At 41.4% G+C, this 14,770-nt stretch overlaps 1 protein-coding gene across 4 annotated transcripts in view; it reads right to left on the minus strand.

Annotated features, from left to right (window-relative positions):
• Positions 1 to 14,770, minus strand: part of camsap2b (calmodulin regulated spectrin-associated protein family, member 2b) — a 53,279-nt gene that overhangs the window by 23,929 nt on the left and 14,580 nt on the right. For all 4 annotated transcript variants that reach the window (XM_049597928.1, XM_049597927.1, XM_049597930.1 and 1 more), the window contains exons 3-4: positions 8,024 to 8,203; positions 6,821 to 6,907 (exon numbers count right to left, since the gene is read on the minus strand). In XM_049597928.1, the coding sequence (XP_049453885.1) occupies positions 6,821 to 6,907; positions 8,024 to 8,203 (267 nt within the window). The remainder of the gene's footprint in view (positions 1 to 6,820; positions 6,908 to 8,023; positions 8,204 to 14,770) is intronic.

A 14,770-nucleotide genomic window follows, 5' to 3' on the forward strand; every position in this document is an offset into this window, starting at 1 on the left:
GTGGATAGAGGAATCCAGACAGTTTTTGTGAGTTTCATTTTGCTTCTGTCAACTTTGAATAAAGTGTGTTTTACGATGATAAAATTGCTGCTTTTTTAAATGGAGTCTGGTGGCTTTGGTGATAGTGATTTACGGGCTGTTACTTGTTATTAAAAAAAAAGATCTTACTCTTTAACAAAAAGGTCTATCTCTGTAGGAATACTTTATATAAATCATCAGAGACTTGAATAAAAATCTAAAATGTCAGTTGCAATAACAGGCACTTTTAGTGAACGCACACTGACAGTGCCCAAATGGCCAGAGTGGTTACACTGCAGCCTGTTTTGCCACTGCTGACTACAGCACTCTCATTAAAAACTGGACCAATTTCAAAAACTGTTGTTCCCATTAGTCACTCAAACACAAAACATGGTAGAAAACTACATATATTACTCTTAAAGTCATCATATAAGGAGCAATTTAAAATGGACCTTGTCTTCAGTCTCATAAACATGATAAAATACTCTCAACAACAATGCTTATGTTTATCAGGTATAATGTGTACCATGTTTACCATCTGAGTTTAGCTTGTTAGCATGCTACCATTTGCTGATTAGCACTAAACACAAAGTACAGCAGAGTCTGATGGGATGGGAGTTTTGTAGGTATTTGGTAATTAACTCAGGTATCGGACAGATTAAATTTTGACGTGATGGTGGCGCTAGAAGGAAAAATAGGGGTCATAAAGGATTAATTCTCAGGGTAACAAGACTATCTTTCAATAATCGTTGAGGTATTTCATCTTGTACTCTTAGAAAACCTTCAAAAAATGTGGCTCTGCGCTCATATCTCGGCCTCCGTCCAAACATTCCACCAAAGAATATTGAAATCTGTTGAAAGGTTTTTAAAGATGTTGCAAGCTAATGAACAGAAGAAAAATAGGACCTGAAACTTCAACTCCTTAATGGATTTAGTCAAAGCTACAAGCTTACATTCGCACAGTATCCACACACAAACATACTGAGCACTTAGTCATAAGACCAGAGTTAAAGATTTTTCACACCGTCCCAGAATAGACGAGACTGAGAAGTGTCTTGTGCTCTTCCATTAGTGTGTATGTGTGTGTGTGTGTGTGTGTGTGTGTGTGTGTGTGTGAAATTATCTCCTCTGAGTATGTCCCACTCAGTGAATAGACTTCTGTTGCAGCTGATAATGCAGAGAGGGTGCAGTGTGATGGAGCATGCAGGAGGAAAGCAGCTGACTGACACCGAGTGTACAGCGTCGTCCCCACACTCTTAAAAAGACCTTCTTCTTCCCTTCTTGTAACTTGTTGCCTTTGACAAAGCCTGAGTGTGTGATGGGTCACATACCCCATGTGTATTATCAGCTCACAGAGCAGCCGCACTGAGGCAGTGAGCACCCTCACTGTACCGACACAGAAACAAAACAAGGGAGAGTAAAAGAAGAGAAACTCCCACAGCAGATAAAAGCTCCCTCTAAACTGATTTAGCCACTCGTGACATCCTGCAGCTCTTTGAAGAGAAAGTTTAGCTCCATGTGAGGGAACAGAGACCTGTTGTGTGTAAACAGTGTAATCTGTGATCGGATTTGTTTTCAGCGATGCTCGCTTTCTCTGTCTGTCGGTCAGTCCATCACTTTGGTCCAAATTAAAATATCCCAACAACTATCGGACGGACTGCCATGACATTTTGTACATTCATCGTACTCAGAGAATGAATCCGTCTTACTTTGGTGATCCACTGACTTTTACACTAGCGCCACCATGAGGTTAACATTTGTGGGTTTAAGTGAAATGCCTCAACAACCACTGGATGGATTGCCATTAAAATTGGGTTTAAGATGTTAAGGGCTGTATCTGGTAGTTCAAATCCTCATTCATAACACTGACACTCTAATAGTAAATCAACTTTTGAATCTAGAACATCATCTTCAATCCATATTTACTGCCGTTTAGCCTTTCAAAAACTACACTTGTCAGTCTTCTATATGTCAATGTCACGATGCATCTTAGCTGGTCTTTGTAATGATGTGTAGTTGCCATTTTTTTTGCATTTTTATGGTTCATTTCTAGTATATCTTAACATGTTTTTGGGCTTTTGTTTGTAGTGATCTTATTTTGTGTTTTACAGTATATTGCTTGTTTTACAGCTTTAAATTTTTATTCTGTATTTTTGTTCTTTATTGTAGGTAACTGATGTTGCTGCCTGTCTGGCCAGGACACTCTTGAAAAAGAGATTTTTAATCTCAAAAGGTTTTTCTGGTTCAATAAACGTTAAATAAAAATAAAATAAATACATAAACATGTCAGTGCGGTGAAAAACTGTTTGCTCTCCCCAAAGAGAGGCATGTCCTTGTACTCACAGGCCGATTTAATAGTGTTAAAGACAGTTTAAAGTTAAAATTCTGCCACATGTACAAAGGAAATGTCCTTGTCGCAGCGGTCATGGGTTCGATTCCAGCTCGCAGCCCCCCCTGCTGCCCCCTAATAGTTAAAAGTTGATTTACTCGTAGCCTGTTTATAAAAAGCCTGAGAAGTTCATAACAACAGTTCATAAGAATTGACTAAACTCATAAAAGTGGATAATAGTTAAAATCAGTCACATGGTTAAAATGCTAAAAAAGAAGCTATTCAAATTTCACTGTTACTCTGTTCTTCGTTGATTAATTTATGATGTAAAAGTGTTTTCTCTTTGCTCTACATGACAGTCTTAATCTAAGATCCTGATAATGATTGCTTCTGTCTCCACCCACAGCTATAAATTACATTTATTCATTAAAGAAAGCTGATTTAATAAAGCCGGGCTAACTAATTTAATCAGATGAATCACTTCATTTAAATGGAACATTTTGTACAAAGGATTTTTTATTTACTGATTCTTTTTTGTAAGGTAATGATGTCATAAAATATGATGACAGACATTTGAAGCTTCATTTGAAAACTTCATTAGAGGCTTGGGATGTAGAAAGGGCCCTACAGACGTTTATGTTCCCGTCAGGATGTATTTTAATGATTTTGGTGATCCTTTGACTTTTCATCTTGCACCATCATTAGATGAAATTTTCAATTGTCCAGAATTTTAGTTTAGGACCAAATAACCTGCAAAACAAATGAGTGTTGTCACTGTGTATATTTAGAAAATGGGTGCATCATGCTAACATGCTAAACGAAGATGGAAAACATTATTTCTAAACACTGTCACTGTGAGCATGCTGCTGTTAGCTTTTAGTTTAAATCACCCCCGTATCTGTGATCAGCCTCACAGAGCTGTGGACTTTCAGTCTTGTTGACTCCAGACAAAGGTTAGCGCACCAGTTAGCTGCAGCTATCTCTGAAACCACACAGGTTTGCATGGAGGTAATGGTATTTACACATTCAGCTGAATCAGAGCTTTAATCAGTGTTTACCTCTTTGACGTGCTATTGAAGTGCAGGAAGTTTACCGACCCATTCCCATTCGCCATAGTTCTATTTCGGCCTGTTTACACACATGCTCGCAGTGAGATTATATCTCTTTTTCCATTTTTTAACCTGCACCCTTTTGTCAGTGTTTCAGAGCACCGAACCGAGGCGAGGGTCACGACCCGATACGGTGCTGTGCTGCAGCTTCATGGTTAAGTGAGTGGAAGAGGACGGTAGCTGACTGCTGTGTGTTTGTCCCAGCAGACTGACTCTTTGGGTCACATGGATCTTACATAACTACGAGGCCCGCAGGATGACAACACTGTCTCTGTCTGTCACTGACTCTCTTTCGCTACAGCTGACAAAGTTCCTGAGTGTCTCTCTGCATGTCTCCCACCCCGGTGTCATTTCACCCGCTCCCCTCTCTCTGATTTTCCCCTCCTCACTTTTCTTCTCTCTCTGTTTCACATTTCTTTGTCTCCACTAACAGCGGCGTCGCGACTCTTGCCAACATTTCTCTGCAGCTGGTCGGAGACTGAGCTCATCTGTTCCTCTGATTTACAGAGCTCTCTGTACTGTGCTGTATGTGTGTGTGTGTGTGTGTGTGTGTGTGTGTGTATATATTACGTGTCTGAGTGTGCCTTATGTGGACGAAGACATGTCCTAATGGCTGTGAGTTAAAGTGGGAAATATTTAAAAAGTAATCTGAACAGAGAGGAGACAAAACAAAAGTTTAAGAAGCAGGAAATATGACTCAAACAAAAGCAAATTAGATAAAAGCATTAGAAGAAAAGCAATTTTTCTTGCTGCTTATGAAGGAATAATTCAACATTTTGGAAAATATACTTTTTGATAAGGATGATTGTGTTATATCTGACTGTTCAGTGCAGAGCTGGAGCCACCAGATTAGCTTCGTTCAGCCTAAAGACTGGAAACAGTGGGGCAGCCTGGCTCTCTCTGAAGTTTAAAACACTTGAAAAGCTCACTTAATAACAATCTGTGTCTCTTTGTCTAATTTGTAGGCAAGCTGAGAAATATAAAAAAAAAAACAAAAAACAATACTGACAAACAACAGTTCACTCCTGTGTCACGTCTCTGCTCGTTGCCTGGCAACCTCCCTAAGATGCCAGGACTCAGGGAAGTCAGTGCGCCTGCTGTTGTCACCAGGACTCCCTAAAAACTTGGTGTTTCACCCGGGGTGGCCCCTTACGTCCTGTGTCACAGAGAATGTTGTGTTCCTGATGTGTGTTCTTGTCGGCTCTCATTAAATTGTCTCGTCACTTTTTGAATAAGCTAGCTGCTTATTTACCTAATCTTTGCCTTAAGTCCAAATTTAAACCTGCAGGAGTCCTTACGCCAACTTCAAACAGAGATGATTTTTGTTTCTGTGTGATCATGTGTCAAGAGCATGTTTCCGTGAAGTCTATTTTTGAACAGACCACTCTAAGTCAAGCCAATAAGATCATCAATGACTCCTCTCATGTCCTGCATACAGAGTACGAGCCGCTGCCCTCCGGTAGGAAACTCAGAGTGCTTCGTTGTTGACTGAACAGATTTAAAAATTCATTCATACCTCTGTCTATAAAGCTTTTAAACAATGGCAGATAAAGCCAGAACTGGCATTGGATTATGACATTTTGTGTTTCTTCAGTCCTTCCAGAAAAATGCGGAGTTTTTTTGTGATTGTTGCGGGCAAAAATCCTTGATGATGCGGCACGTTTTCTTAAAAAATGCGACGGAATATGCAGAATATTTATGCAATGAAATTGCGAGAACTTGCAAAAACTGGAGTTTGATGAAAAAGAGAAAAAAAGTGATTCCCCCAACACCCTGTTCTCACTAGGCTACTACCTTAATGTAAAGAGTCATTTCTATTTACTTCCTATGATAAGCAAGCATACTACATCAGAGAAAGTGCAGGGAATATTTAAGTTCTCATCTTGTTTAATTTCAGACCTTAATAAACACATGGCTCAAACTTACAAAACATTGTTGAGTCAAACAAGTTCTGTAGCTTTACAAAAAGAATGCTACAACTTCCGTGAAAATGAATAAATATAATATAAAAAAATAAAATGTGTGCTTTCTGTTTTTTTCCTCCATCTCCTCCCCCTCCACCACGTCACTTCATAATGTTCCCAAGGCAACAGGGGGAAAATGGCTGCTCTTGTGTGAAGTAAACGCAACATTTTTCAACTTTCTGCTAAGATACATGTGACTTTTTTGCAATGAAAATGCAAGGATTATGAAATCATGCAAGCCCCGCATATTTTGCGCATTTTGTGCAGAAATCAGCAATTTATGCGGCGAAAGTGCAGCGTCTTTGAAAAAATGCGGCCCCCGCATAAATATGTGGACTTTGGCTGATTATGCGTTGAATTATGCAATCACATAATCGCGTTTTTCTGGAGGGACTGTTTCTCACTGCTATGTTGGGTATAATGTTGACTTGACTTGTCTATGTACTGCCCTGCAGATTTTAAAATGACTTTTACCTGACTGCTGATAAATTCTCAAATTGTCCTTCATAACATTATACTGAAAAATATTTCTAACTATACAGTGCTAAAAAATATTAACACTAAGATGGACTAAAGTATGTCCAATGACAAAAATCTACTCAGATGTGTATTATTCAGTCTATTTTGCCTAATTTTCAAGCTTTAGAAATAAAAGTAGCCCATGCTTTGCCACTCAGTCCAACGTCTCATTATCATCAAACCAAAATAATTCAGGATTTTTGTTCTGCATTCTTACAAAGGTGCACGTAGGTTGTCATATAAAGTATGAACATGCACTCAGAGCATGGGCTGAGATGGTCAGGTCAATGAGCTCACAGAAGTATTCACTGCTGCATCCTGCAAAACCCCCACCCATCCAGGTGAAATAGTTTTAACAAGGGGCTTTTAGGGAGTCTCCAAGAATGCTACGTAACTCCTGCTGAACTTTAGAGGAGGTAACATAGCATTATTTCTTTGCTTAAAAGTCTAACGCCACAAATTGTCATTTTAACATCACTCTTGTACAAAGAGAGAGATTCAACCTGTTACTTAATGAACATAAAAGATGCCGGTCAAAATATTTTCAAACGTCGGACAGGGCCAGGCTAACTGTTACCCCCCGCTTCAAGTGTTTATGCTCAGGTAAGCTAAGCTAAGCTCTTGGCTGTAGCTCTGTACCATCTAACCCTCAGTTAAAAAAGTGAATAAGTAATAAAATAATTAGCAGTAACGTCAGAACCACAATTTGTCATTTTTCGGTTTCTGTGTAAGTAAACAAAGGAGGTGCTAGCTGTTTCCCCTTGTTTCAAGTCTTTATGCTAAGCTAAGCTACAAACAAAATGTTGAAATATCTCTTCAAACTCAATGTTATTTGGATAACTGATAAATGGGAGGTTGTGTTAGTGTGAATGTGTCCTCACTTTCTGTGTTGTTGCGTTTGACCCCTGGAAGGCAGCCTCTCTCAGCTTCTGCTCTTCAACAAGGATGTCCCTCAGGTGTTCATTCACCTGGAGGGAATCAGACAGACACAGAGAGAGAGAGAGACAGACGGAGAGATCAAGGTCAAATGACAGGAATTTATGCGCACTGAGAGACTGAATGGTGAGTCTGTGCTGCAGAGGAGAAACCTGAACACGAGAACAAGAGGCTCCACCCACACATCAAAGAAAAACCTTTTCACCACCACCTGTGCTCATTAGCCGCTGATGCTAAATATCGCTGTAACCTGATATACAGCATGCAGCTCACTTCCGACTCAGACACAATGTAGAAAGATCTTCAAAGATTACTCTAATGATAGTATTTTTTCTTTTAAGCATTGCTCCCTTTATCTTCAATGGCTCTGCACTAACAGTGATGTAACATTTTGGCTTGAGGGTGCACAAGGCCAGTCTCAACGATAGCGTGCTACGTCTCAGGGCTACACAGACAGACAATCTCCCATGTGTTTTTTTATGTGTGTCTGTAAATGAATCCTGCATATGTGTCTTTCCTGTCTTTGGGCTCAATAAGGGAGCAGTGAGCACACAAGCTTCTTCAGCATGAATGTTTAATTGATTAATTCATGCTACGCTGGGGCTTGTTTCATTATTTTAAACATGGCAGAGTTAGGTCAACATCACATTTTGAGACAACTGCGTCAAACTACCCTTAAAATCTCCTGTAATGTCAGTAAAAGCACCTTTAAACTGCTAAATAATCTGTATGATGATGACATAAACTAAAGATTCAATCACAGGGATTTAACAACTGCCCTCTTAAAGCTTAAAGCCCACTCCAGGTCTGACTTTACCCTCCCAATCCTGCTTTAGCAGACCAGAGGAGTTAGGTCGAGTCAGTTATCTCTCGGTAATCTCTCTGGCATGATTACATGTGTTCAGCGCCAGTTTTTCCATCTAGTTCTCTTGCAAACATATTAAATTTTGAACCAGCAGCAGAGGATGTGAACGCTGACACATTTTCCAGCACCTCTTGTGTCGTCTGTATGTGGAGTACAACAAAGTCCTGTGTGTCAAATTGTCAAAAGGCTTAAGGATGTGTGCAGTCGTTGTCCTCTGAAATGAGAAAGCACTTGTCCTTTGAGGTTTTGTGTGCACACAACGTGCTCTTGTGTGTGTGTGTACCTTGTTGATCCAGGTGGCGATTGCATCCTCGGTGTCGTAAGGCAGCTCCTGGATGTGTCCGTCACTGTGTGAGGGTTCGGCTGAGGAGTACCTGTTGATGCAGGACATCACCCTCTCCACACTCACCATCTCCACGGTATACGCCATCATCAGGGTGTCTATGAGCGCCAGATGGGAACTCTGTAGAAATACAAGAGCGTTACAGCATCAATCTGACAACTAAAGGCCTGACATTACATATTTTCATATTGTGCCTCTCTGTGCATTACATTGACTTTTTTTAAGCACAGAAGGTTGAAACAGAAGTTTTCATTCAATAAATGATCATAAGTTTTGTTCTCTTAAAAGAAAAAATGCAAGTATGTGTTTGGATGCAGCTCCAAAAGGCATCTGAAACAGCATCTACAGGATAGCAATTAAGATTGACACTCAGATTGAATACACGTCACATCTCCTCTGCCTAAAATACTTTTCAACAGTCTACCCCACTTTCATGCAGTGTGTCAAACCTGGCAAATTCCTTGAAATGGTATAAGGAACCTGACACTGAAAGTGGTGTTCCTTGTTAATGTAACTGGCATTATGCATTAATTATGCATTAATTATGCAGTGACATGACGGTGACATCTGCTGAAGCATTACACATTTCAAGTGGGGTTTCTAAAAGAAAATACTTAGCAACTAATAATAAAGAAGCCACTTCCTGTGAACCCCCCCCCCCCCCCGAGCATCAGTGGAAAGAGGTGAGAATTTTCACCTACAGGATTAAAGTTGGGAAATATGACACTATATGCTGTGAGGCGATATAAATATGCCTACAGTGAGAGATTTTGCCACACAGTGATATTTTTGGGGGGTTTATTAGGCCTGTGCCTTTTTTAATTAGCCAGCTGACAGTAGAGATATGACAGAAGAAGAGAAATTGGAACAACATGCAACAAAGGTGTGCAGCTGCACTCAAACTGGGGATGTTGTGGTTTAAGGTCTGCGCCTTGAAGGTACTTCAGCTCCCAAAATGACCCTTTGTATGTCTTTGTTACATTTAATTCATTAAGAAAATTGAATTTTTCTTGCATGGACAAAGAATCCAAAAATAGAGAAACATCTGTTTGAAAACTTGCACAGAACTGGTGCAGTACAATCCAAGTCTCATTTATCCAGCTGTATGCTCACTTCTTTCCAAACACATGCATTTTCACTAAAACCTTACTATTTATAACACTGCCGCCCACGTATTCCTGAGCATGTACGAGTGTATGAACTCCGCTTGAGTAGAGTTCAAGTGCATGTGCATACTCAGGCACGCTATTCAGCCGTGCAGAGAATGTTTGTAGTAAAATGTAGTTTAAATCATAAATTTTAGCTAAAATGCATGTGTTTGGAAGTACTGAGCATACGACTGGATATTTGAGACTTTAATTATACTGCACGAATTGTGTCAGAGTTTACGTCAATTCATGAAACATGTTTGCTTCTTTTGGATTCTCCGTTCACTGCAGAGACATTATGTGACTTTGATGAATCCAAATTAACCCTTTAAAACACAAAGGTCACACAAGAACATTAAAAAAAGTACCAGTCAAGGCAGTTGATTATCCTGAAGCTCTCGTGTTCAGAGAGGTGAAATTACTGTTGTTGTCGATGCAGACTGGCTTTGAAATAGAGCATCTAAGAGTTTCACTTTTAGTTCAGTTCCCCATCAGAAAAGTACTGTGCATACGACTCAATATGTGAGACTTGGATTATACTGTATGAGTTGTTAGAGTTGTGAACTGAAGTTTTGATATAGTTTTACTGTTGTTAAACACAGATTCCTATGACTTACATTCATCAAGAATTTTCTCTGTTTTTGGATTCTTCGTCCACTGTTTACTTCAAGAATCCAACACAGCGTGAGTCACAAGTATTCAAATGGTCATTTTCAGGTTGAAGCATTTCTTTAAAACTCTAGACCACAAATAATAATAATAATAATAACAATAATAATCTTTACTTATAAAGTGATTTTCATAACAGAGTTACAACGTGCTCATTCTCGGAACCCATCGGCTGTTTTCGGCGTCTGACTTCCAGCAGACGGCGAAATTATGTTCCGCCTCGTTAGTTCACCACATGGAGCGTTTAACCTGGCAACAACTGCAGCCGGCTCAAACGTGATTGGTCAATATCACGCGGACTACAAACAGCCTACAACCGGAAACCAGGGCTCTTCCGCTCGTCTTCCGGAGGCAAGATCTCCAGGGTTTGCCTACAGACTCTACATTCACTGAATGCTTTACATGTCAGTAATTAAAAGAGCCAAGACATCTTCACAACTTCAAAAAGAACTGATAAAAAACACTTTAGTGTATAAAAACTGAGGAAATAAAATGAACTTAAAACTCTAGTAAAATCAGTAAAGGCCCTCAGATAAAAGTATGTTTTAAGAAGAGACTTAAAGGAGATCACAGACTTGGCAGACGTGATTTCCTCGGGCAGACTATTCCAGAGACTCGGGCCCCCGACAGCAAACGCTCTGTCCCCTCTGGAACAGACAAAACACCTCTGCCTGAGGACCTCAAAGTACGTCTTGGTGTGTAGGGCACTAAAAGGTCAGAGACTGAGTGCCAGTAGCTAACAATTTTTCAATTCATTTAATTCAAAAATTTGTTTTGCATCACACCGGCTCAACTTCCTCTGTGTGGAATTGTGTTTTGTAACTTCAGAAGGAGCTCAATAAAGCCACTGTGCGAGTGTTTGCTATGTAAGCAAGGATCTTGCATGTGCCACACAGACTTTTGTTTGCTCATGTGAAGTAACAGGCCTGGCTACTGTAGTAAATCTGTCAGGTGTCAAACCTTCTCCGGCTTGTGAAGTCTTGTGGACACCAGGAAGTTGCTCAGATGTGATGTTTTAGAGATTCAGAGTTTCTGTTTAACCCCTCTTGCCTCATGACATCTGAAACACCCTTAAACATCTGTATGTGTGGAACTACTTTTAAACTAAAATTACCTAATGTGGTTTTACTGGCCATCGACACCTACAGCACACAAAGCTTGACATTCTCGTGGCCTTTTTAATCCCATTCCAGGCCGGTCAGACCAACAGACCTCCCCTTCCCTTTCCTGTCACACCACCAGGTCACCTCAAAAACATTTACGCTCTGTGTGCATGTGTGCAACCTAACTAAACAAACACCTACAGTCAGGTGCTCCACCATCCAGGTGACTCAAACCAACAGACACAAACAAGCAGTGAGACGTCGTCCCACCGCAGCCTGTACTGTCAAGCACAGGCCTCTATTCATAACCACAGAGCCTCGTGTAACAGCCAGTGTGACCAAGTGTTTCCCCAAGAAACCAACAACTAATCCAGCGCTACGACTCTGGACTGGTGCTGGTCCTCAGGGCCCGCCAGTCTAAACAGACAGCGTGTACCGAAGAAATATGGCTGTTAGAAACAAACTCCTCATGGAAATAAGTGCTGAGATGCTTAAATAAACTGGAAATATGTGTCACCCGAAGTCAGCATATGTCGTTAATTACAAAACCGAGAAGATGACTGTAAAATTTTATTGAAAGTTGTCGACACTGATGCTTATAGCTGACCTGTATGATGATGCATGCTGGTGGACATTATCAATGCTGCAGCTGTAGTTCATTAAATGGGTAAACAGGATTGTTTGGATAGGTGCCTGATATTGAACTGTCTGCGAATCAGTCTGCAGACACTGTTTTGAATTCCTGCATCTTCAGGATATTGCCAGATATTTGACATTGCATGCATTCTACAGTACAGTAGCAGGTCTGACTGACAAGCAGAGGGAGGGAGAGACAGACAGACAGAGGGAGTGAGAGACAGGCCAAGCAGCTTAGACCGGAGCTGGAGATCCAGAAAACATGATTTTCATGAAAACCCACTGAGCTTTTTCTGTGATTGAAGCTTTTCTGAACTCATTTGCATAAACCCCCCCTAAATCTTTAATGATGTTAAGAAGCTTGTGAAGGTGTGTGCACATGTGTCTGCGTGTGTGTGTTCAGAGCATGGGGCACAGAGGCCACATGAATTTTAATGGTAATGACAAATCACTTTGTTAATTTATGTTTCATTAGGGCTATTGAACACATTGTACTCTGCATTAAAATACAAAACACGGATCACAATTTGTCCACCTGTATAATGGAATGTAAATGTTTGACCATCATTTGACAAAAGTGTATATTTTGTAAATTTTGTAAGGGACTGTATGAAAATGATCATAGGGTAGGGTCATCCGCACTTTAAGGAGAGCAGGGGAGGGTCTTTTAGGCCCTATTACACAGAAAGCATTTTAGCAGCTGAAGGCGGCTTTTTGTAACTGTTTTCGATGAGAATGAAGCATTTTGCTCGCATTGCGATGCGCCTCAGCTCACGTTTCTACGCTCTAGGCTCCAGGTGTTTTTGCAACAGTGCTCTCAACTGCTTGAGTTGAAAAAACTTCAACTCAGAGCATAAAAGTGGCCCATGTCATCCCTTTTTTCACCATCTTTTTTCCCATTGTCCAATAGAATGATTTGAGAGGCGGGCCTTCTATGGTGGTCATGACAACAAGTTTACAGTTGGTAAACAATGGAGGAGAAACTAGGGGTAGCTGTTGCTGGATACCCAGAGCTATATGACCCGACCATAGACAGCAGGTTGTCAAACTGCTCCAGAGTCGTCCTCAAATATGCCTGGAAGTGGCCATCATGGAACCCAAGCTCCTGGACCAACTGGTGGTACTCCCTGTGATCCACCCTCTTTTTTAGGGTCTCATTTACCCACACTGATCTCTGTTTCCCTGTGACCAACAAACTATGTGCTGACAGCCTCTCACCCTCAACCAGAGCTACAGCAAGTACCCTCTGCCTCAACTTTTTAGGAACTAGCTACTAAATACGTTTGCAACCTGCAAAATGCTTTCTATGTCATCGGGGCCTTAGCGTAGCAGTGTATTAGTAGTATTGTGTGCAGCAGCACGGAATGGAAAACCATAACTTGTCATTTTTACATTTGTGCATAGATAAAATTAACGAGATTAACTGTGTTAATTAGTGAGCTTTATAGGTGCTGGTAGGCAGATTTTTAAACTTTGGATAGAGCCAGGAAGCTGTTTCCCCATTAACATTTTTTTTTCTTTGCTTTTATGCCTCACTGTGCTGTGAAGAAGTGTCTGTGCTACTGTTTTGTCACCATTTCTAATAACACATTGTATTCAGATCTAACGTGCGCGTGTGTATGCATATGAATGTGTGTATGTGTCTATGGAAGTGTGCACGAGAGACAGAGGAGACAGACAGTATATGGAGCCGTTGCTTACATATCTACGGGCTGCTCTCATATCCATGAAAAAAACACTACTGTTGACACTAGAGCATGGATTTAAAAGCCGTGGGCTGTCTATTATCCCTTCACAAAGACCTTTGGGGTGTGTGTGTGTGTGTGTGTGTGTGTGTGTGTGGGCACAGAAGCAAGTCTAAACCACTCATGGTGACAGACACGCCTTATAAGGCTGTGGAAATGGCAGATACTGGTCATAAAGTGCTGTAAAGAGCTGCAGTGCTGTGTAACAGCAGCATCGGTATTCATCCTCACTATAGCTGCACGAGTGTGTGTGTATGTGTGTGTGTGCCCTTGATCAAAGGCATCTATAGGAAAGCACAATACAGCTGAGCAAACAGATAATCAAAGTAACCTCTTTCCCCACAAACATCACAAATGTCCGTTGGACGCAGGTACAACACAAGAGTTTTTATTGTACAACTTTACACCTACGTGTTTGTCCAAACTGCCACTAAAAATAATGACCGCTTCAGCTATCGTTCTCACACACACATCCATAAAATCCTCCAAATCTCTCAGCGCTATTCGGCAGGAGGCTTTTAGACGAGGGTACACACCCCTCTGCAGGAAAATTCAATTATGGCTACAGCTCCCTCTCCACCGACACTTTAGTGTTTTAACACTCAGAGGGCAGCGTGTGTGAGACAGAAAAAAAAGTCGGAGAGAAGCAGGAAAGTAAAGCTGGACAAGGACACACAGGACTTGCACACACTTCTGGAGGTCTGACAGCTCTTTGGAGGTGTATGTGCATGTGTGAGTATCAAGGGGGGGGGGCCTCTCATTTGTGCACCAGACGTGCTTTGACTCACGGTGAGACCCCACCCACTACAGTGCTGCAGTAGTGCACATCACGTCTTCCTCCTTCCTCCTCCCTCCTCTCCTCTCCTCAACCCTCCCTGCTCTCCATGTATGTACTCCGCTCTTCTCCTCCCCCGTCGTCTCCCTTTTGTCCCCTCCTCTCCCCTCTTTCCAGATGGCCATATTAACAGTGGGCCTTTTCCACTCGTTCTCTGGCTCACACATGTCGTCCCGCCTGCCAAGAAGGCAATACCTTCCCTCTCCTCTCTTCTCTATCTTTCCTTCCCTTCCCGCCTTTCCACAGCTATTCCCCATCTCCCTCTTTTCCAATCTTGTAGACTTCCACATCTTTCACATCCAGCCTTTCCTCTCCTCTCTTTCTTGCTCTACTTTCCTGCTTCTCCCTTAATCACAGCCAAATGGCAGCCCCTAAACTCCATCTTACCCCCCCTCCCTCCGCTCCCTCCTTCTCTCTATAGATCCATTCGCCCTCTGACAGACTGCCACGCTCCTCCTCCTCCCTGACATGAGTTATTCTTCTGTTGCACAGTATTTGGAAAACCATGAGGTCATCACTTTCTCCGCAGATATACCATAACCCAAAATGAA

The sequence above is a fragment of the Epinephelus fuscoguttatus genome, linkage group LG15 (assembly GCF_011397635.1).
Source record: "Epinephelus fuscoguttatus linkage group LG15, E.fuscoguttatus.final_Chr_v1".
Lineage (NCBI taxonomy): Eukaryota > Metazoa > Chordata > Actinopteri > Perciformes > Serranidae > Epinephelus > Epinephelus fuscoguttatus.